The sequence below is a fragment of the Micropterus salmoides genome, unplaced genomic scaffold (assembly GCF_014851395.1).
Source record: "Micropterus salmoides isolate LMB-PRFRI ecotype aquatic unplaced genomic scaffold, ASM1485139v1 Ms_hic_scaffold_10, whole genome shotgun sequence".
Taxonomy (NCBI): Eukaryota; Metazoa; Chordata; class Actinopteri; order Centrarchiformes; family Centrarchidae; genus Micropterus; species Micropterus salmoides.
This window is the reverse complement of record NW_024040041.1, coordinates 30,901,152-30,925,470: the sequence shown is the minus strand read 5'-3', so window position 1 is coordinate 30,925,470 and position 24,319 is coordinate 30,901,152. Positions and strand designations below refer to the sequence as shown.

The 24,319-nt window shown below is 41.6% G+C and overlaps 1 protein-coding gene across 1 annotated transcript in view; it reads right to left on the bottom strand.

The window, feature by feature from the left end:
- LOC119895176 (xylosyltransferase 1-like) overlaps window positions 1-13,067 on the bottom strand; it is a 47,331-nt gene extending 34,264 nt beyond the window's left edge. Inside the window, exon 1 of the mRNA XM_038708092.1 lies at window positions 12,106-13,067. Within this exon, the coding sequence (XP_038564020.1) occupies window positions 12,106-12,390 (285 nt within the window). The 5' untranslated portion in view covers window positions 12,391-13,067. The remainder of the gene's footprint in view (window positions 1-12,105) is intronic.
- Window positions 13,068-24,319: the final 11,252 nt, after the last annotated feature.

Genomic DNA, 24,319 nt, shown 5'->3' with positions numbered 1-24,319 from the left:
ACAGTAATATACATAGTAAATACTATTTTTATGTTAAAAAATGAATGTGTTTTTTAGCTGTGTTAATGTCAACCATCTAAATGCAGGAAACAGAATTCATTGTTTAAACGGTTTATTTCTTACTTATTTGGTTGCAGAACTCACTTTGAGTTGATTGTGAAAGGCAAAAATAACAAACATTATCTGGTTCAAGCATCAAAAATGTAAGGATTTGCTTCTTTTTTTGTTACTGTAGGCGGAATATCTGTAGGTTTTTCTGGTCTGACAACATCTGAAGACTTCACCTTAAGCTCTGGGAACTTGTTTCCGTCGCCCGTCTTTCTGTTTTCTGACATTAAATACATAATCTAAAAAAAAGTAGAGCTAAAACAATTGGTCAGTTAATTAATTGGAAAATTAATTGGTAACCGTTTTTAAGCAACATCTTTAGGACTTTTGGTTAGATAAAACAAGAGACAGAGAAAGTTGACATTTTTCAAGACTAAACAACTATTTTCTCACTAAAATAAATTAATAAATTTGCTGAAGAATCGATAATTAAAATAATCATTAATTGCAGACCTAATTAGAGTTATGATAATAAACTTAGCTCATGTGACGAGACGATATTTTAACATTATTTTTAAGAATTTTAGGACTGGAAAATAGTCTTTTATTCAACAAGTCATAAAATCACAAATCATGAAGTCACAAAACAACGCAGGTGCATTTTGAAATGTTGCTAACATTATTTGTATCTCTTGTTATATATTGTTTGTATGTATTGTTTGTCATCGTTTATTATTATTATTACACAAATGATTTAATAAAAGTGGCGTGGGCATCTTCTGTGCTAATTCACCCTCACTCCAGCTTTTCACCTCGACATGAAATATCTTCAGGTTTTAACGTCGCGAGATCTCCTAGTCCTAATATTATTACCAGCCTTTAATAAAAATCATCCATTTCTTCTTGGCACACGTCTCCTCACTAAGTAATTTCTCCTCCTAAATTAAGCGTCTCTGAACGCTCAAACTGTAAAAATGTCCTCGAGCGATTCTGCCTGTAATTTGCGGACATAATAACAGAAGCTGCAGTTTCTCTCTCCTTCACAGTTCCTACTGCGTTTTTTCCCAGAAGCCTGTGCATACCATGGAGACCGACCACAGCTAAAATGCCAACGCTTACCTACAAAGACATCATTCTTTATGCACACACACACACTGCTTTCTTGCTAACTGTGTTGCTGTGTGAGTCAGTTTGCACTCAGCCTCTCTCCTCCTCAGCAGGTTCTTATTGAAGTCGTGTTCGCTGCCTTCAGACCTCCTGCTGCTCGACGATAAAGGCGACATAAAAGAGACAAGAGAGTCTGTTCCCTCGGACGCCCCGGGCGAGAGACTTTAAAAGAGAGGAGAGCGAGAGAGGAGGGGAAGGGTGGACGAAAGTGGACCTGTTGCTCTGGCATCTGTTGATTAGGAGGTTGTGGTCACACTGATGAGGATAAATCTGCGTGTTTTGTAAAGGTTTTCTGACCACAGTTAAATGTCAAAAAGCGGCATTGGTGCCAAAATGCAGTGAGGAGTGTGGTTAGATTGTAGACGCTGCCAACCAAACTCATACTGAGATATAAAGGATCATCATTTAACATTTAAGAGAATCAAATTCATCCATCAGACAGACAGTGTGTTATTAGAGTGCAGATTTCTGCCTTGACATTCCTTCAAGGAACACACGTGGCCATGGCTGGGCTTTTTGGACTGATAACGGCCATCTTTTCCCTTGAGTTTGTACCTCTGAGGCCTTCATCACCTCTCCAGACTGGCGTCCCTTGAATTAACACTTTCTAAAAACCGGTGAGAAGCCTGTAGGTTGGCTGCAGTGAAGCTTTATTTTTTATTAACGTAATGCAGGGAAATAACATTATCCCCAGAGGGTGCAGAGGGGGCTTGGTACGTAAATGATGGTGTCAAAAGTCAGATAGGTAAAGATTAGACCAGGCGGACCTTGAGTTAAGACCCACATAAGGAGGAGAGCATAAAGGTATTTAACTTAATGTGATACGGACCCGGATCAGTCGCTCCTGGGACCAGCTCAGATTCACCTGTACTCTGTATTGGATTTTCAGTAAGCTTAAAATCTACTGGACTTGTGTTTTATTGAACAGATTATTTGCGACGGACCTGCAGACATTTGGCCCGGCTGAGGGTTTCTCTCAAACACTGACTCCAACCTGGAGTATAGTTGGTGTTTGTTTACGTCACTACTTCCGTCAACAGAACCAGGCTGAGTTGCCCCCCGTGAACAGGAACCGGGACTGAACCCAGCCTCCGAGACCAGTTTGGTGACAGGGAATACTGTACCCAGGTGGTTTACAGCAGCTCCAGCCAGGACCCTGACCACGGTCGCGACGGCCGGTTCAGAAGAGGCTTAAAGTGGGAGAGGAGCGAGTTTGTAGCGGGTTAAGTAACGTTATCCATCATCCATCTTGTTGAAGCCTGAGTGTTTGTCCTTGTAGCTGGAAGTTGTTTGATGTTATACTGCGTTGGAATAAACAGACAAAATGTTCAGTCTCGCTGCTGGTTGTTCCGACAGATTCAGAATCATTAACGCGTGCCGTTACCAGGCGGCTCGCTGTGTGCTCGAGCTTATAAAATTAACACTTTGAAGGCTCATTGTTACGGTTTGTAGGGCTGGACGATATGGCCAAAAATGTTCTCACGATAAAAAGTTTCATATCTTTCGATAGGTCGAAGTTTAAAGGCTGATTTTTGCTGCTGAGTGAAAGTTGAAGAAACTTTTTATGGTCAACACATGATGCAAACAGTGGATCACTTCACAAGTCTGAGGCAGAACATTCAAAACAATTATGATAAAAATCTTTTTCAACAAATATGCATGAGTAATATTAAAAGTAAAAGCTTTTTTCAGTCCTTTTTCCTCAACAAAATAAACATCTTAATTATTAAGTCCTATTTCGTGTGTGATTCAAATGAATAAAAAACATTTCTTGAATATTAATTGAACATTTGAAAAAATGTTTGCGATATTTATTGTTACTGTTTTATTGTCCAACCCTAATCTGTAAACTAGCACAGTGTTAACAATGTTACATGTAACGTTATTTCAAAGCCCTGCAATTTAAACCATTTTCTGATGCCCCAAAATAAAAAATAATTAAACTAATATGATAAACGTGCGACAACTAGAAGGAAATCTTCGGGAGCATCCCTCTCTTATATCTTTAAGTACAGCACGTCAGAAACTACAAGTGCAACACCACATCTCAGTTGAAGCTTCTACTTCATTTATTTAGTTTGTAATTCGGTGGAGTTTCTCTTTAATAAATAATAAAAATGTTAAATATAAATGTCAAATTCAGTTTTCTTTCCATATTTTTTTTGTCATGCCTTTCATGTGGGAACATTTTCCTCAAAGTAAAATAGATTTGTGGACCACGCCTTTGAGATCAATCTCCCTTTGAGTAATTATTTCCCAAGGCTATTATTACAAGGATTTAAAGAGCCCAGAGTAGTTGAAAAAGTAAAATGATTGGCATCTCCCTGCATGAAAGTATTCCACTTAAAGACATCTCTGCACAAATAATAAAAAACAGCAGCTTTAAATCCTAAATGACATTTACAGACAGCAAGAAGGGGGGGGGGGCTGGCTGCGTTCTCTGGCAGATACTTAAGAAGATGGTTTGTCTCATTTCATGAGGTTCATATTGAAAAGTAACTGTGTGTGTGTGCGCCCACTTTATTAAGTACACCCGTTTAATTGTCTGTTACACAAAAAGCTAATCAGCCAATCACATGGCTGCAACTTAATGCATTTAGGGATATAGGACGTGGTCAAGACAACTTGCTGAAGTTCAAACAGAGCACCAGAATGGGTAAGAAAGGGGATTTAAGTGACTTTTTAACGTGGGATGGTTGTTGGTGCCAGACGTGCTGGTCTGAGCTTGTCAGAAACTGCTGATCTGCACAACCATCTCTAGGGTTTACAGACAATGGTCCGAAAAAGAGAAAATATCCAGTGAGCGGCAGTTGTGTGGACGAAAATGTCTTGTTGATGTCAGAGGTCAGAGGAGAATGGGCAGACTGGTTCGAGATGACAGAAAGGCAACAGTAACTCAAATAACCACTCGTTACAACCGAGGTACGCAGAATACCAACGTACCCATCTTCTGATGGCTGCTTCCAGCAGGATAATGCCTCATGTCACCAAGCTCAAATCATTCAAATCGTTCTGAAGGCAAAGTCCTGCTAGTCCAACCCTGGACTAGCAGGGTGTACCTAATAAAGTGGCCGGTGATATACGAGCGCAAACACCTTCATATCAAGCAATAAAGAGTTCTTTCACCAGGCTGTATGCAGCATCAAGAGGCCCAGTTATGCATTAATCAAACACTTGTGTATGTGTGTGTTTGAGCTCAGTATTCCTGCGGGAACATACAGCCTGGAATGCTTTGCCTTTGCCCAGTGTAAACCTTACACTACGCTATACTATATACCCAAAATGTCTTCCAGAAAAAGAGCCTTTTACCTGGGTTTATGAAACCGGATCGAAAGGGTTGGGAAAGCATATGAGAATGTTCTTAAACACACGACACTGTGTCAGTTTTGATTTATAGCTCAGGGGCAGATTTGTTGACCACAACAACACCAGAAGGACGTACCGTACGTGACCAGGCTGTAATGCGCTTTAATTATATTCCTCACAGTAAGCGTTTTTTCAATTACTTTGCTATATCAGAATCACTTTTATCAGCCGGGTAATTTGACAATGTACGTCCACAGAACAAGCATAAACAAACAGGACAACAAGCTCAGCCAAAAACAGACACAAACTACCATGTACAGACACATACAAGCAGAAACAACAACGTGTAGAAAAGCAAGACAATAGTGTAGTAGAGCAGAGTGCAAAGGATGCTGGAATATTTCTGTACAGGTAGTTTTATGAACATGATATAGTATTTACAACAGCAACTGAATTTCAACAGTGAATAATAATAATAATAATAATAAACAGGTGAAGTAGATGTAAGAGTCACAGGGTTAGTGTGTTAACTGTTCATCAGAGTGAATAAACTGATAGGAGTGTAGGTGGGAAGGTCCGCGCTGTTTCATTACTGATTATGAGACTGTTCTGTGCAGTCGCCGTGTTTTGTTTCAACATCTCTAAGTGTTTCCATCCACCTACTTTTGTGTGCATTTTCAATTTGAGTGGGAAAAAAAAAAAAAAGTTCTGCTTGGCTGAGGTGGAAAAAGTTGATGCACTGATAAAAACAAAGTGACACAGAGCGTAATGGAAACAGACCTAACGAAACCTAAATCATGACCTAGATGTAGCAGCTGACTTCAGAGCTGAAAACATCAGATCTGCGCGGGACGACGAGGAGACTGTAAACTTCCGCACATGCAACTAACAGAAAGGTCAAATCTCCGTCTTGTTTGAGCCTCAGCAGGAGCTCTATTAATGACGTCATCTTGCTTTGTGCTCTTGTTCTGCGATGGTTTAATGTCGGCGACTAGAGAATTCACTCCACCAACAGTTTATCTAAATTAACTCTTAATATTCATAGAACAGACAGGATGGAAACGTGCATCGTTTGTTTTTTTATTACAGATATTCTGGAAATGTGGTTTAAATTTCCACTAAATTTGGATGGAAACCTGAGCAGAGGTTTTGTTGTGGAGACGGCTGTGCTAGATAGCAAACGATCACCGAAACTTTTCCACTTGCTTCACGTCTTCACTCTCAGTAATCTCTACCTATCAGGGGAAAAAAGCCCCAGCGTGGTGTCTCCGTAACCGCTGACTGAGCCATTTCTCGCTTGTAAAAATGACTGAAACGATCAATCGATCATCAAAACAGCTGATTTTCTATCAACAGACTATATTACCTAACAAATCCCTTCAGCTCAACTAAAAACAACTAAGAATTTTATTCCATGTTAGTGTCACTTAAACACTGCAATATTCTTTACACAGCAAACTATCAAGAAGGTGTGCGATACACATGATTTAGGTATTCCTAGAGCCTTCCTTTGTCCTGAGCAGCCCGTCTTCACAAAAACATGGCCGTTTAGGTCGATTATGCAGCAGCTGATTACGACCCATATTTACGTTTTTTGTTAGACGTCGACCTCTAGTGGCGGAAGAAGTCAGGTGAGGTAGCATAAGAGCGACGAAGTCCGTGTGAGGAGGTGGTGGTTTGTTGGACGAGGGAAGTAAACTCAGGACTTCCACTCAGGAGGCCGCCTCAACCTGACCTAACCTAACCTTAAGTTCTTATCTTGCCTAAACCAAACTACCACCGTGTTTCACAATAAATACCACGTGTACACAACGTACTCAAGGTCCAATTCGTCTGTCGTGCTACTGGTACTTGTTGTTTTGGGACAATCAACCTATTTGGTTTAGGCATGAGGACGTGTTGTCCTGAGAGTGACGCTGGAGGAAAGATCTTTGGGTAATTTAAATCAAGAGTTCGTCCTCTGGAGAGCATGAATCAGCTCTTTATATATTCATTGCAAACCACCCATTAGGTAAGCACAAATACACAACAAAGTGTCCTGACAAAAATAACAAGACAAGCCGGAGGCGAAGAACATCAGGAAGTGAAGCTAAGGGAATATTTTTCACGACTTAAACGTCTCATTATCTCAAAATAAAAATCGTTTGTATGTCATTCATACCGCAGGTTCAAACAAATATGATTTAGCTAATGAGCAGAATTGAACATGAGTAAATGGTAAACTGTGAAATGGCGTGGCAGTTTCTTTTGAACTGTGAGCAGGATTTTTCATGTCTTCGCACCGTCAAATCCATAAATTATATGTGATGTTCATTATTTCCTTTGTCTCCCTCTTTTTAATCCAAAGATGCAGCGAGAAAACAAAAAACTGAGAAGCTGGCGAGGATCAGAAAACGCTCAAGAGAAAGAAGAAGAAAACAGTCCCAAAGGAAAATCATGGAAGTCTGAACAAAATGCTGAAAATAGAGCTGGCGGGACAAAGAAAAAACAGAGCCAGATGGACAGAAAGTAAGCTAAATGGACTTTTATGAGGGACGGGATGGCGCTGTGAAACCTGGATGTAGTAGCCTCGGGACCCGCAGGATCACCCGGGATTACAGCAGGGATTTAAGTCTATCTATGCCAGATTTAGGGAGAATTATCTCAAAGAATATAGATTTTTAAAAAAACCCATAAAGCAGCTTTCTGGTTTTAACATAAGTGTGTTGTTCTTAATCGCCAATAGAGACGGTAACATGCCAGCACGGTGTGTGCTGTGGGAACATTGAGACACTGCGCCCTGCAGTTTTGACTGAAGGCACGTTCACGACAAGCAGGCAAAAAAATGTGTCCTTACAAACTCTTTCAAACATGTAAGTATATTTCACAAGTTATGAAGGTGCCAAAACTACACAAACTATTAGTAGTAGTCATTGTAAAACCATCGATGGTCTTATTGGGCAGCCCAGTGGTGGTTTCATTAGAAGCTCCACCACAACCATCACAGCCATTTGCCTAATCCTAACCCAACAAAATGTTCTCAAAAGGTCCAAAAGTGGTCCTCACAGATACAGAAGAACACAAACACACACATGCCTGGTATTTAGGGATTATTGGACAATCTAAACTAGATTAGAAAGTATAAATCCCATCAGAGAAACCTGATCCAAACCAATCCTCTAATCTGATTTGACCTGGCTGTTAGGATGTGAATCAGCTCTGATACACATGTGGTCAGCACTCTGTGTGTGTGTGTGTGTGTCCATCCCCTCAAAGGTGTGATGAATGTGAGAGTTGTGCCGCTGTGGCGCCATCCACGACTGCTGTAAATACACTTAACAGTCAGTGCACACGGTGCTACACTATGATGGACACACACGGTCACAGTATAGGCGGCGGGGGGTGTTTCAGTTTTTATTGAGCTCCTTCAAATGATGTCCAGTCTTTTACTGGGAATAGGATGCTTCTTCCTGTCAATAAACACTCACCCACACACACTTTACACATGTTCAGCCTTGAGCGACATTCACTGGGTTAACACAAAACAACAGATAGAAAATAGGGCTGGCCTCTATCAGGGCTGCACCTGGGGACTGTTTATTATCAATCGATCAGCCAATTACTTATTTTTAAATTATATTAGATATTGCCAAAGCTACATATAAATTACACAACAATTAATTTCATACATTTAATTAAATAAGTAAATAAAACAGAAGAAGTTGTTTGTTTTAATAAAAAATAAATAATAATAATTAAGAATATATATATAAAATATACAAGTTCCGTAAAAATAAATATTAAAAATAAAAGTAAATAAATAAAACAGTAAAGCGTCTGGGTTAAAGAAAATATATAAAAATAAGCTAATTATTTAGTTACTTATTTTTATTAAGTCTCTAAAATGTAAGATTATAGTGAAGAATCCCCACCATGAAAGGAAAATATTAAGTCTATGATCATATAAAACATGGAAAAGCCCTGAAGAGTTGGCATTTGCATTATAAATAACTTAATTTATTATTAACTTAATTAATCACATATTAAAATAGTTGTCAGCTGAAAGTTTTTAACTGATGATAAAAGCGGCAGCAGACATATTAAGATCTATTTTCAGCCCCACTGCGGTAAAGCTTTAAAACCCATTAGTCAATCAACAGACAATTTATTTATTTTTATAATTGATTAATGGTTTCAGTTATATTTAATATCCAAACAAACATGAGGATGTGTTGCTTTTCTTAGGTTTATATTGTAAACATTTCGAAACAACTGGACAATGAAATTATTGTTAGCTGCCCCCCCATGTCAGCAAGTCATTCAGTCTGTCCAACACTTCTGCATTGTGGATAATGAACCTTGAACCTTCTTTTATGATAAGACTGAATATTTTTGAGATTTTAAACTGACAATGTGACATTGAAGAGGTCTCCTTGGGTTGTGATGGACATTTTGTCTTCTGATGTTTAATAGACAAAACAAGTCATTGAGAAAATGATCCGCAGAATATTTGATGATGATAAAGAGTGTGTGACTCCCAGCTCTACATTCTTAGCCCCACCACTGGTTACAAGAACAGCTAACAGCAGCAGAATAGCTAATAGCACGTACGGACCAGCAGTAGAAGCCTCGTGTTCAGGCCGAACGTGAAGCAAATTTTGGAGGAAGCTCAAGAGCTCAGAGTCGTTCGAAAGATGCGAACGGGAAACATTTCCTGAGATGTTTCAAAGGCAAAAATAAGCACTTATTTCAAAGCTGTTAGAAACGTCAAGAATAGGGTTGGGTATCCAGAACCGGTACCAAATTTCCAAGAACCGTGGATCTGTTAAGACCCTTGCATCTCAATTCTGCTCCTCTGTTCCTAACTTCCTGCATATCTCAGCTCCTGACTGAACTGCAGTGAGCATTTTACAGTTCATAAAAGTGTCTCTTATCTGGCAGGAGCTGCTACGCCGACCTGACGTCACCTCATGTGTTACGTCAACAAAGCATGAAGAAGAGAGTCCTTCTGTTTCCAGTCCTGGACCGTGGCGGACCGCAGCAAACGCTCCAAAGTTTGGCTTAGCTTCACTTAAAAAAAAAAAAAAGAGAACAACACAGCAAAATGCAACAGCTGCAGTAAGGAGGTTTGGTGCGAGGGAGGAAGCAGCTCTAACATGACGAAGCGTTTCCTTCAACACGGCGTGAATCTGAAGGAACGCACCGTGTTCAAGGTGTCACGCTCTCCCAGCTACACTGATGCCCCAGATATAACAAACAGTATCAACGTCTCCAGCACAAAACACAGGTGAGCTGACGTTCACCTTTTATACTGAAGGGAAATGAATGATGTCTACAAATGACTCAACATATAGTTTTCTTAGAGACGAGTCCCCAGAGACGCCCCCTCTAGGACAGAGACTCCTTTCACTTTAGACATGAAGGGGAAGAGGAGCAAGAGGACAAAGGTCAGCGAGCGCTGACAAGATCTGTGGTGAAGTGACTGGAATCAGAAAAAGAGGTTTAATAAGTAGAATTGGAATCAATAAAATTGACCGTACTGAAAGTACAAAAGAGGAAGAAGAAGAGAAAGTGGAAGAAAACAGCAAGAACAGGAGTTCCTTGTATATTCAGAGCTGTCATCAGGCTGCTGTCTGGATCTTTCAAAAGGGATTTGGTTATAAAAACAGTCAAATTAAAAGCAAAACATTGGCTCAGTAGTTTTGATTCAACGTCATATCTGATCTTTAACAATCCTCAAACTCTCTCACAGACTAATAAAGTCTGTAGTTATTTCCCTGCTCAGCCAGGTCTTCAGATCTTTCTAATTACTCATTTAGCTCTCACGTCGACCTTCTTCCCCGCTGCCTTTGTTTCATTTTATCCTGTTTTATCTTTCTCCCTCTGCCACTCTTCACCTCCCAAGCTCCTTTTCTGTAAAAAAAATAATAATAATAATTTAAAAGGCAATAACTGTCAGGACATATCACGGCTCTGACACACACACAGAGGGAAGATCACAGGGTACCCGGTAAACTGTAATGAAAGGAAGTAAAACTAGATGCCTGCAATACAGCCCACGTCTTTCTCCCTCTGTCTCTCACACACAAACATTCTTTTTCAACAAGCGGAAACATGCTTGTTCGGTAGAGATCCCAGCAAAAATCATATCATCATTTTTATATTTTTTTCAGTGGAAATTATGATAATATTATAATGCAAAAGTTACCATTCCCACTAAATTCATGACTCACATTGCAATACCTGTAATCACATATTGTTCAGCCCTACTCCAGATCATGTGTGTACTTGTACTGTGCAGTTACACTAATATGATAAAGACTGCAGAAAGACTAGTTAGGAGACAACAACAAAAAGCTACAAAACATCCTGTTTCTGTCACTCAAAATGGCAGCAAAGGTGGCCCAAAACTACCATTGAACAATACCATAATGCCACCCCATCTATGAAAGGGCAATGAAAAGGAGTACTTAGGACTGTGGGGGAACCACTGATGTAGAGGATGCATACTGCACTGGAATCAAATCTAGTAAATGGAGGCAGCATCAAGTCATAAATGTGGGAAGAGAGAAGAAAGAAGAGCTTTCTCTTTGACTTTGCAAGCAACATTTTTATTTTCCCCCTGTTAATATAAATGACCGGTTTCATTTTTACATGCTTATATCAGAGGTGACCCATTTCCATGAATAAATGGCTTAGTCATTTCCCAGTGTCCTAAAGATGTCACTGGGGTCCCTCACTTTCACCAAAAGAAGAGTTTTAATTAAACCCATAAATCACAACTCTAGGAACAGACTCACCACTTGTATCCCTTACAGTTACCTTAATATGAAATGTTTAAATGGATGTTAAAGCTTGGAGTTACGGGATTTGTAAATAATCTTTTGAGCGTTTACATTAAAAGTAACGAAAATCATGTTCTACAAGGGAGACGCTCTGTTGTCTGGCGAGTGGAGAAATTTCGCACCAAACTCCGTTAGCAAAACACACAATTTTATCTGCTCCTGATTTTTGACAGACGGACACGTATTGGAGAACACGAATGAAGATATTTTTGGACAATATCTGACTCATTCTTACATTCGTCATGTATATAATCAATGCATCGGCACTATAGCTACTTAAGCAAACATCAACACTTTTTTTCTCTTCCGCTGACTGGTAGCAATCACAACGAAGGGAAACCGGGTGAAACCAACAAAATTATTCTAGTTTTAAGTTCTAAAATTGTTTAACTGCTGCATGTAGACTGGATGTGCTTAAAGTCACCCGAACCGTAGCTACAATTATCCGGAAAGGCAAGAGAGTTCCGTTTAAACTGGAACATTAATCGATACGTTAAATTGGCAGATTTTTATATTAAGTTTGGCCTACAAACACGCATCTCCAGACAAGGGAGCGAAAAGCGGCCAACTGCGTTCATGCAAATGCCAGAACAACAGACGAGCAGCTGCAGCCACTCAGTCGCATCATCTCTATCGCTTCCATGCGGTTTCCCTCCGGGACAAACGCCCATTTTCCAGTCGGCAGAAGAAACACAGGTGTGAAGATCTAATTAAACTCACACAATGCATTAATACTGAGGCAGATATCATTCAAACCTACCGCCTGCAGCTTGTGCCGAACGGCCGCCTTTCCGAGCAGCGGCGGCGGCGGGTCACCCTTCTTCTGCAGCCCTCTCCGCGGGAGATCCCAGTCGGCTTTGTTGAGTCCCCCGGCTCGGTCCTCTCTCTTCTCCCGGCTCCGGGCGCCTCCGTCCCCGCCGGCAGAGTCCAGGCTGCTGAAGTTCCACACGATGAGAGTCTGGACCAGCAGGACGGCCAGAGCGGCGACCAGCAGGGCGGACTTGGAGCGCCGGGCCAGCCTGCGGGCACACGGGTTACCGTTCATGTTTCTCCTCCTCCTCCTCCTCCCTCCGGCTCAAGCTGAGAGCCCCATCCGCTAAACGCCGACAGCGGGGTGTGAATGCTCCCCTACGCGGCCTGAGAGAGGCTACTGGCAGGCAGAGAGGAGGAGGAGGAGGGAGGAGGGGGGAGGGAGGAGGGAGGGAATTTGGCAAAGGCTTGAAAAGAGGAGAGAGGTTTGGAGGCAACAGAGAGAACACAGAGGCCCTCATGTGGACATTAACGAGTCAACAGTTTAGTGAAAGCATTTATTTTCTCATTTAGAGCAAATGACGTCGGTGCAGTTTGTGAGCCAGTCAAGAAGAGAAGAGAAGCCCCTGCTGCCAGAGCCGGACAGCATTTAAATACCCCCAGCATGCAAATACAAATAATTATGTAATTTATTTTTACCTAGACTCAAAGAATAAAGTATAATGTTTTTTTTTTTATGTATGAATGTTGCTATTACTACTACAGTTGTTATGTTTTGTACGGAAGCCCTAAGTGGCCAAGTGACTCAAATAATTTTTTACTCCCTTTTCCCCAGGATAACTGGATACTTTTCTCGTTTCCCTCAAGATAACAAAACAGTTTAACACCGGGGTCGGCAGGAGTGTTTCTCAATCCAATTTCAATAACATGTTGTTAATGTTTGGTTATAATCCCTCCTTTTTAAAAAAAATACTTTTTAGCTTAAATTCAGCTAGACATCCGTGCTATGACTTGTCTATAACCTAATGCATAACAGGCCATGAATTAACAGGCCCACACATTAAAGGGGCCCCGCCTCCATGACCTCCTGGTACACAATAGTGAAAGGTGTGCCCTATAAGCCACACCCCCAGCACTGGCAGGGTGCACAGTAGATCACCAGGGGATCTTGGCCCAATCCCAAAGTCTGCAGAAATGCGGACTTACGAAAAGGGTCTCTAAAGGGCTCAAAATGTCTGTGAGAGAGCCCTCGCGCACTTGGCGATTTGACAGTGTAGCATGAGGTCTTAATTAAAAAACGGTCTATTTCTACAGCATTTCTGACCAACCCTGAGAAGTGGGTGGAAAGGGAGGGAAAATTAAATAAATTAGATTTACCTATGTATGTCTTGAATTCACAATGTATGCCACTACACACCAGTTTGCACAAACTATGCACTTGAAATAAATCACAGAAAAAACAATGCCATCAATCAGTGGAGCTGCCACCCGAGGATCCTGCTGATTACTGGCAATTTGGAGGATTGTTCTTTATCTGAGTTGCACTGTCACTTCTACCAAAGACTCATTAACTTTTGTGGTGTGTTTTGATTTTACTTATTAACACACTGTATATATAAATTAAGAAAGTGTGATGTTTGTCCACATATATTATCAGAACTACATACAGAGCCCCCAGGAGTCAAAACTAAAGTGGAAAATACAAGCTAAAAAACAAAAGACAACAAAAAACCCCTCAACAGCAGTGTGTTGCTTTCTCCACCTGTTTCTAAGGTGAAATCATGACCTCGTCATCATAGAAACCATAACAGACAAGCTAGACTGAGAAGTGACACTTTCAGTTTTTCAGTTCCTCCTGGGGGCTCTGAAGAACTGCTTGTGGATAATAATTTCAGGTTATGTACATTATTTTTTATATACAAAAGACGAATAGAATATGAGTAGATACTTTATTTTACAAGTTCCTGCACACTGTGTACTTATTTGTAATTAAATGTATCTAAACTTTTACCTAGGTATATTTTATTATGTCGTTATGTTATATACTCATAATTATACACACCGTGCATTCTGCATTTCTTTTATGTGTCTTTGTAAATTCCATAAAAACTCATAAATCTCCTTCCAAACAGAGGTTTTCTATTTAACCGAAAAAGCCTGGCCAGGAGATCACGTCTGTACGGCCAAAGACCCGAGCCACGCTGATCTTGGCACCTGCTGTATCAGGGTCAGTAAATTGATGAAGAAAGAAATTAATTTGCCAATTTATTTTAATAAATTGACGTATAAGAATACAGGAATAACGCAGGCCGAGGTGAGGATCCCTCACCGAATCACACAAATGTTGAGATCTAAAATACATCTCAACCAAAGGCCTCAACCCCTACCGGATCTCTGGCACAGTTTGGTACTTCCCTAAAATGCTGACAAAACACTCTAATCTATGATCTCATCTTAGTTCTGACTAATTCAACCAATACTGGGTTCAACGTCCAGGTCTTGGGTAACTTCTTGGGTAAAACCACCTATTAATCATATGTCAGAAACACAGACAGAGGGTGTACTCACTTCACCAAACCTCATACAGAATAAATATATCAATGCACGGGTTCTCTTCTCTGTGATTATTAAAAATCTTATAATCTTCTCAAACCCATAACTGAATACAGACTCATATATGACCTCAATCAATGATTAGCTTGTTCTAAACAGTCCATCAGATTGTGTTTAATGACCCACTTCTTCTTCTCGGCGAGCACTGTGTTAATTATTAGATTTTCTGTGTTGGTTGTCTTGGCCCCAGCGAGCAGGGTCAGGGCAGGTCACCGGGTTCATTTTTCTGGAGCTGTTTTGCACATCTTGCAACTTTCCCTCTGCAACAGCTTCTTCCCCCTGAGCTGTCAGATGTTTGATTTCCCTGCTGCCGCCCACTGCAGGAGCAACAACCACACACTGCATTCCACTGCATACTGTGCACATCACATACACGACTGTACATGTTGCACATTATCTCACATTATGCACAACTGTCCGCTAAATTAAGCTATCATAACAAAACATAGGCTAAAACATAATATCAAGTAACCTTAGACATGCATTTAAACTACAACAAAATGGGGAGCCACGCCTTGCCAAAATATCATACACACTCACTGGACCTGGGGAGACCTCCCCCGGGAAAATTTTATCTCTACACACTTCATTTCCTGCATTCTGGTGAACGTTTCCGCACCAATTTAAGGTGGAAATGTTTTCATTTATGTAAAAGGAAACACAAAATTCAGGAGACATTTCCAAAATATATAAATATAACAGAATCTAAGTCAGTGCAGCTCTCAGTCATTCTGTGCTGCTTTCAGATCTGTTTCTCCTGCAGATCAACTTTTCTCATGTAATATCACAAATTATATATATATATAACAAATTATGTTTTAACAAAAATCAGCCATTTCAAAAAGTGATGGGGACATGTCCCCAGTGTCCCCAGTGTAAATGACACCTATGGCTGTATGAATAAGATTTCCAGGTGTTTAAAAGTCCCACGGTGAAACACTGCTCTGCAAATGTCTAATATCAAGACAGCTCAAGTTTTTAAAAAATGATACCAGTCTCTTTTCTCAGGTCTCCCACATCAAAGCACACACATTGTTTTCATATCACCAGCACTCAGTAAGATCTACAGTGAGCTGTGAGGAATTTTTTGATTAATTGTTACAGTATTAAAACACAAAGATGACATAGAAACCAAATAAAGTTTAAACAGCACTTGAAGGAAGCCGTGATGCAAAGAACAGAGAAACTTCACCACTGGTGACTCACGATGTGTCACATTTTACCTTTTTGGTAAATTTGCAGCAGAGAGCCAGAGCAGAAACAAAAAGGTTTATGAGTCAGCAGTTAAACTCGCAGAAGGGAAAACTGTGTGTGATCAACCATTTTGTTTTTAACATTCACTTTTCATGTTAAGCTGTTCATTCGTCTTTGAAGTAAAGTAGTGAGGTGGAGGTGGTTTCATCAGTCATGGAATAATCAACACAGATGTGGACGCTGGGGACACCACTTTTTGAAGTGGCAGATTTTGTCCCCATCACTTTTTTAAAAACATAATTTGTTAAGAAACATTCTGAAATATAGCTTGCAGTTAAATAACATGAAAATGCCTTTAGAAAAGTGTATTTGCACAATGAGAAAACATGCATTGCACTTAAAATACAGAAGAAACAAATGTGAATTGTCCAAAAAAAGTAACTTAAGCTAAAAAAAATGACCCAAAAACGTGCAGCACCGATCAGTAACTTTAACAACTTCATGACACAGTTTCTTTTAGGCCATGTTTTCCGTTCGCTCCCTTTGAACATGACAAAAGAAGAGGGAAGACTAAATCCTGCCTGCATGTGTGTTGCCTCAGGGGGGATGATATTACATGAGAAAAGTTGATCTGCAGGAGAAACAGATCTGAAAGTAGCACAGAATGACTGAGAGCAGCAGGACTGAAGCAAAGATTAGATTTTCTGCGTCTGCCAGTATGCGAAGGTCCGCTAGGGTCCGCATGACAAAACAAATGGTCATCAGAGAGGGTACGCGTAGCGTCTGTGCAGACGTCTGCGCGCCTCCCATTTTTTGTGACTACACGGATGCATCTAGTGCTACCAGGGCACCAACTGATCTACTGTGTCTGTGTTGAACGTGTCCTCCAAGCTGACTACAGAAAGTAGTATAAACAGTAGTAGTCCGCTCCTGAGTATATTCAAGGCTTTAGATGCTGTTAGATTTATATATTTTGAAATGTCATGTGCTACCTTAATTTTTTGTGTTTCCTTTTACATAAATAAAAACATTTCCACCATAAATTGGTGCAGAAACATTCACCAGAATGCAGGAAATTAAGTGTTTATTGATCAAAATACCTGGGGGAGAATTTAAGTAGCTTGTGTGTCCACAGTTTATGGCGGCTGTGAACCAGTGATCAGGTCGCCTCACTGCTGGATGCGTAACATTGTGTTAGTCTAGAGAGTATTTGGTGTGTTTGTATTTCTCAGTATTGCCTGTCTGTTGCCTGTGTGAGTGGCTTCAGTCAGTGCTTTTGGAACCTCTGTAAATTGACCAGTTTGATAAAGTGCACCAAGAGTTGGACACTCTTTAGTTTGAGACCTCTAAGTTTGCAGAATAACTGCTAGTTTGTTTTCATCCATTGTATTTTGGAAGCTTATGGGTGCTGACCTCTTTTTGTTCTTTAGCGTTTTTTTGAGCCAAGAGCTAAGTAATTGTCTTTGGACAAGACCCTCTTTTGTTTCATTTCTTCAGTTGTTGTCAGCACCTCTATAGCCTCTTTATGGTGTATTTCCTGTGCAAGCGCTCTCCTTGGTTAATTAAACACCTGACTTGAAACAGAACCCTTCCAGTTGTCGCATTCAACCTCATTTCCAAATTATATGTTACTGCTCTCCAAGACGAGCCGGGTCATAACAATAGGTTAGGTTGACTCTAAAGGTATGAATGTGAGTGTGAGCGGTTGTTCGTTTCTGTGGCCTGCGATGGACTGGCGACTTGTCCAGGGTGTACCCTGCCTCGGGCCCTATGCCAGCTGGGATCGGCTCCAGCCGGCTGCGACCCTGGACGGATAAGCAGGTATAGAAGATGACAAGACTGACAATTCTGATCAAATATGTGCACAAGTCAGAGCAAACACTAAGGATTTATAGACTGATTTCTCAGCAAAAAATGAATTTTAGTTTGACTCAAAACAAAAGTTTTGTTACTAACAAAATATACAGGAAGTGAGGCAAATATAGCACACAAAAATCAAGCTGGAAAATCTGTCAAACACTGGTCACAAGAAGGCAATTTAATTCAGTCAACAAATTGTTCAGCTTTAAATAAAAAGAAAGTCACGCTCTGATTGTAGAGCAAAACATCTTGGAGCAGAAGTGAAAAGCCACCAATAATCAGTTGTTCATTTCATGCTCATTCCTCAGAACGAGTTTGTGTGGGGATGAGTCATTCAGTACAAGAGAAAAGTGTGTCATCCACACAGAGAGCCCACACATAATTTGAAAATAAGGAAGAATTTTGTACAAGATTCATTTCCTTTACCATGAAACAGATTCAGAGACTTGAGCATCAAGTGAAACTTGTATTGAAACATTAATATTGTAACTTTATTGTAACACCTGAACTTGCACTTCATTGCAATATTCATTGAAAACAACTGTATAGCAGTCAAATGATTCCTTCACATTGAACATGAAGGTAACATGTAGCCTGTAGAGTATGCATTCAATAGAGACCTACACTAAGCAAAATAAAAAAAAAGACCAAGCAGACACCAACCTGTGCACTGCCTGGATTGACTACAAGAAAGTCACGACTCCAAGCCACATACTGTACATGGATACTGGAATAATTGGAAATGTACAAGATCAACAGGACACTGAGCGCCGGATTTACTAACATCCCAAATAAAGAGTTCTGAATTGCATGTGCATTCTAAAATATTGCATGTGTAATTGTAGTACCTGTTATGGGTGATTAACTATGAATTACTGCATAGATGACAACAGGAGCAAAGACAATGGAGGTGGCAGTATTTAAATAAGGGTTTTGCGTGTTTGAATGGTTTCCGCCATGGAAAGTCGGCAGGGAAAGCAGCCACTGCGTAAAAACCTTGGTTTGTTTCGGTCCCGAGTATGTGGAAATCGTATGTACCTGCCCATCCTGCCTGAGATTGTACTAAGTACTTGGGACAGCACACCTGAAAAATTGCTTTGGGAAACAGCTACAGTATGCTGGAATGACCCAGACGCGAGGAAATGCCAGCAGATTGTGCTTCATCCAGCCAGAGGGAACAATCACGGACCGTCCACACCGTGCCCGGTCGCGCCGCGATTTCCTGTCCCTGGCCCTGTACGCCCCAACGCCCCATTCCCTTTCTGATACCGACGGGCTGTGTCGCTATTACGACTATATTTCTATATATTGGATACAGAATAATATTATCTATTATTGTTAATTTCTCTACGTCTTCTTTCATTACAGCTGTGTCTCCTTCTCGCAATAACAGCAGCCATCTCTGTGCAACACTTGGGGGTTTGCACCTTCCTTTCAAATGTAAATACAGATGCTGTTGCACTCACATGAAATTGCTTTTGGGCTTGTTAGATCACACTGCGTGTAGTAAATAAATGTATTTGCATGTTACCCTCCCATTTCTTTGCACAATAAAATTAAAACGCCCCAAATTGCATATTCATTAAGGCAAAAGTAGTAAATGAACTACAGGTGCCGTCTTGTACTTTTGAAAGACGTCATTCTGTGTTCTTCTCACACCGTTAGTAGATCAGTTTGTTAATTTGCTCTTGATATCAAGTTTGCACACGTTTTTACTCACGCAAAGCTTTAGTAAATCAATGGGGCTCTCAAAGACAATTGCACAAGTCACCATCAAGTGCAGCATACCGAGGTGGGTTGCATTATCCCTGCTGTTGTTCTGCAATACCCTGAACCCCCTCAACCAGGTCATCACAAAGAGTGGTTATGGATACCGGTTCTGAACTGAAGCAACCATCAGTCTTTTACTACACATGGATGACATCAAGCTAGCCAGGAATGAGTGAGACATCAACTCACTACCAGGATCTACAGCAACAACATTGGAATGTCATTCGGACCAGACAAGTGCGGTCAGGTGGTATCAAAAAGAGGGTAAAATTATCAGAACTGAGGGGGTTGAAATACCAGAGGGCAACATTGCAGATGTTCAGAACAGCTACAAATACCTTGGGATTCCAGGCAAACGGGAACCATAAGGAGGCACCAAGGAAGTCCGCCACAGCCATATACCTACAGAGAGGAAGGTCCCAAAAAGTCAGCTGAATGGGAAGAACAAGATCCGAGCCATCAACACATACGCCCTGCCAGTCATCAGCCCATCATCATCACCCCGCTGGTATAATAAACTGGTAAAGGAGGAGATAGAGGCCACTGACATACAGACAAGAAAGCTCCTCACAATGCATGGATGGTTTCACCCCAAATCCAGCAACCTGAGACTGTACACCAAGCGTAGCGAGGGAGGCCGAGGGCTAGTGAGTGTCAAGACCATTGTCCAGGATGAAACGACAAAGATCCGGGAGGACATCAGTAAGATGGCCCCCAAAGATGAAGGGCTTAGTGAATACCTCAGGCAGCAGAAACCCAAAGATGAAGGGCTTAGTGAACACCTCAGGCAGCAGAAACCTGAGGGTGAGGACAAGGAAGACGAAGAACCTTCATGGAGAGACAAGCCGCTGCACAGCATGTACCACTGACAAATAGAAGAAGGACTGTGACCTCCAAACTGGGAGAGAGGCTCCAGCAGATTCCAGGCACAGCATCTGAAGTCTCTGACCAGAAGAGTGCAGTCCCAGGAACAGCTAGATACCGCGCACAACCCTCAAAGTCCCAGACCTCAGGTAGAGGACCCAAGCTTGAGGATGACACATACTACCCCACGAAGTGGGGAGAATGGTATTTTGTTTTTATATATCATGGCGCATGCCTTGTCTGGGTGGTCACCTAGATCCAACATACCCAGAACTTGCAACAAAAGTAAAACTAAAAGTAAAAAACAAAGCAGATAGCTACAAGAACTGTGAATGTGGGTACTTAGATGCCGTGTGTTATCCCACTGGTGACTATTGTTGCCGTCAAAATATTTACTCATTTTATAGAAGAATAAAATAGGTCAGCTGGGATTGGCTCCAGCCCCCCTGTACGCAAGATAAGCGGTTGACGATGGATGGTTGGATGGGAGAATAGAATAAACTTTATTAATCCCACAATGGGGAAATTCACTCGTTGCATCAACTCCAGTACAAAAACAAACCAGAAAACAGAAGCAAAAAGTAGACAAATAAAATAGACATTAAATTACTATAAGAGAATTGAAATTGGAGTATATATGTACACTATTTACAGATGCAGGTATGTACAGGTAGGACCGGGGTTAAACATTGCACAGATTGTGCTAGATAAAGTGCAATAGTGGTAATGAGTATTGCGGTTGGTGTATAGCAGACAAGCATACAATACTAAACAGTAGTGTAATATGATGGTCACATTATGTTGCTTCCGAGTTAAAAAGTCTGACTGCAGCTGGAATGAAGGACCTGCGGTAGCGCTCCCTCTTGCACTTAGTCTGCCGCTGAAGGAGCTGATTAAAGACACCACTGTCTCATGTAGGGGGTGGAAGCTGTTTTCCCTGATGAACTTCAGCTTGACTAGCATCCTCCTCCCACCCACCTGCTCTGTGGTGTCCAGAGGACAGAGCTAGTTAGCTAGAGCTTATTCAATCTTTTCCAGTCCCTCTCTGTGCTGCCGGCTCCCCAGCAGACGACTGCATAGAAGATCGCAGATGCCACCACAGTGTCGTAAAACGTCTTTAACAGTGTCCTGCACACACCGAAGGACCTCATCCCTTCTTGTACAGGACATCTGTGTTGGTGGACCAGTCCAGTTTATTGTTGATGTGAACCCCCAGGTATTTGTATGACTCCAACATGTCAGTGTCCACACCCTGGATGTTCACTAGTGTAATCTGAGGGCGCTTCCTGCGGAGGTCAACCACCATCTCCCTTGTTTTGCTGGCGTTGATGTGGAGGCAGTTTAACCCACACCAATCATCAAAGTCAGCGAGTCTCCTCCGATACCTGCCCAACAATGGCAGTATCATCGGAGAACTTCTGCAGGTGACAGCTGCTTGTGTTGTATCTGAAGTCCGATGTGTAAATGGTGAGCAAGCACTGTCCCCTGTGGTGCTCCTGTGCTGCAGACTAACACATCAGACACGCAGCCTTGGAGCCTCACATACTGTGGTCTGTCTGTGAGGTAGTTGAAACTCGTTTAAGTATAATCCTCTCCATGGTCTTCATCAGGCGCGAGGTTAGGGCTACTGGTCTGAAGTGGTTGGGCTCCCTGGGGTGTGCGCTTTTGGGTACTCGAACCTCACAGGAAGTCTTCCATACGACTGGGACTCGCTCCAGACTGAGACTCAGGTTGATGATGTGCCGGATGACCTCACTGAACTGATCTGCACAGTCCTTCAGCAGTCTGGAGCTGATGCCATCTGGACCCGTAGCCTTTCTCACTTTGATCTTTTTAAGTTCCCTCTGCACCTTGGAGAGAGAGACTGCATGGGGGAGTTGTGGGTGGCCCATGAGGCAGGAGACGGGAGGAGGGTTGGGGGTCTGACACCTCCATGTCAATGGAGTGGAAAGTGGTGGAGAGGTGTGAAGAGGGTGATGCTTGTGACCCATCTGCTCTGATGGGGAGGGGGAGGGTGTGCATCGGCTGAGGAGGGAAAGTTTGAGTCACCAACAGGTCTGAAAGCTGGTTGGAGGGAGGGGGGAGCAGAATCAAATCTATTGAAAAACATATTTAATTCATTCGCCCTGTCTCTGTTACCAGAAACCGCCCCCCCTACACTGTCTCTGGCATGTCCAGAGATAGTTTTCAGTCCCCTCCAGACCTTCCTTGTGTTGTTTTACTGGAGGCGCTCCTCCAGCTTCCTCCTGTAGCTGTCCTTTCCTTTCCTTATCTCCCATCTGAGTTGCCTCTGCACCCTCCTTAGCTCTTCTTTATCCCCAGATCTGAACAGTCTCTCCCCCCCCCTCCCCATTTACCAGGGCTTTGAGATCAGCAGTCACCAAACCTTTTTCTTGGGCACAGTGTTGTCCACACAGAAATTAATATAGTCTGTAATGCAGTGAGTCAGGCTGTCGATGTCCTCCCCGTGTGGGTCACAGAGCACTTCCCAGTCAGTGGACTCAAAACAGTCCCTTAGTGCCTCCTACTCCTCAGACCATTTACTCACATACTTGGTGGTTGGGGGTTGTTTTCTCACTACAGGTATGTAAGCAGGTAGCAGATAGACCAGGTTGTGATCTGAACGGCCAAGCGGGGGGAGAGGTGAAGAGCTGTATGCATCCTTGGTGTTTGCATACAGTAAATCCAGTGTTTTTTGATTTGCTCTCCTGTCCGCTCTCACAAGCTGAAAACCTTCTACTGAAACCAAAGAGTCTGGGGTCAGTTCATTCAGCCATGTGATATGCTGATGGGCCACATTGAAGAAAGTAAAGGCCAATGCATACATGATTAGACATCTTAAAGATAATGTGTACCAAAACTATCCGTCCTATCTTTATGTTAACATACTTTACTAACCTTTTGTTTGGGAAGTTTGACGCAGCCATCCTTTTCTCATGGTGCAACCAGGAAGTAAACAGCTCTGGTCATGTGACAGTTTACACTAAATATGTGATTCTGCACATTTCATTGCATTTATTATTTCAGTATTTTCTTGAAATGCGTTGACGCATCATCCAGAAACATTTTTAGAGAATTTTAAATGAAAATTTTTTTCACGGTCACTATTGTGGGATTAAATGGATTAAACCTAAGCTGCTGTCTGGTTTGTTGAAAGTGAGCGTTTTGGATAAAAGCTCTATATAAATGCAGTTATTTACTATTCAAATAGATGCATTTAGTATTAGACTTAAGTACAAATTTGAGGTACTTATCCTTTACTTGAGTATTTTCATTCAGTTGCACTTTTTACTCCAGAACAATTCAAAAGCAACACTCATAAAATATGATGTACTCTTGACCTTCCCAACAGTGTTTAAATTACATGAAACCAGCTCCACTTTTACCAACTGTGGTCACAAAAGTCTACCTAAACATTAAAGCAGGGGAAGGCAACGTTGGAGAAACTAATAACACACAGGTGGATTAAATCCCACCCAGTCCGTTCAGACCTCCCTCCAAAACACATGTTCATGCACAGTGAGCTCTTGCAGGGAGGCAGGTCTTGCAGCCTCTCAGTTTATAAAAGTTTGCTACAGGTGACCTGGCTTTCTGTGTGGATTTCAGGGCTTCACCGACACAGGAAACAGGTGAGAGTTGGTGAGAGGGGATTTTCTATAATTCTCATTGGTAATCATACCTCTGACACAGTTTCCGCACCAGCTTTCTGTTTTTGTTTATATGGTTGTTCTGTATCTCTTTTCTGTCTGGGTTCGTTGCATGTATCTGTGCCCAGGAGCACACTGTCTCATAATCTGTCCACACCAGTTAACTACACAGTTAACCACAGTGTCCATTTCACGGGAGGTTACTGTCTGTTTTAGCTTTCAGTTGGACTCAGACACTAGATAAGTGTAAAATAGTAAAAATGATATCCTCGTTCA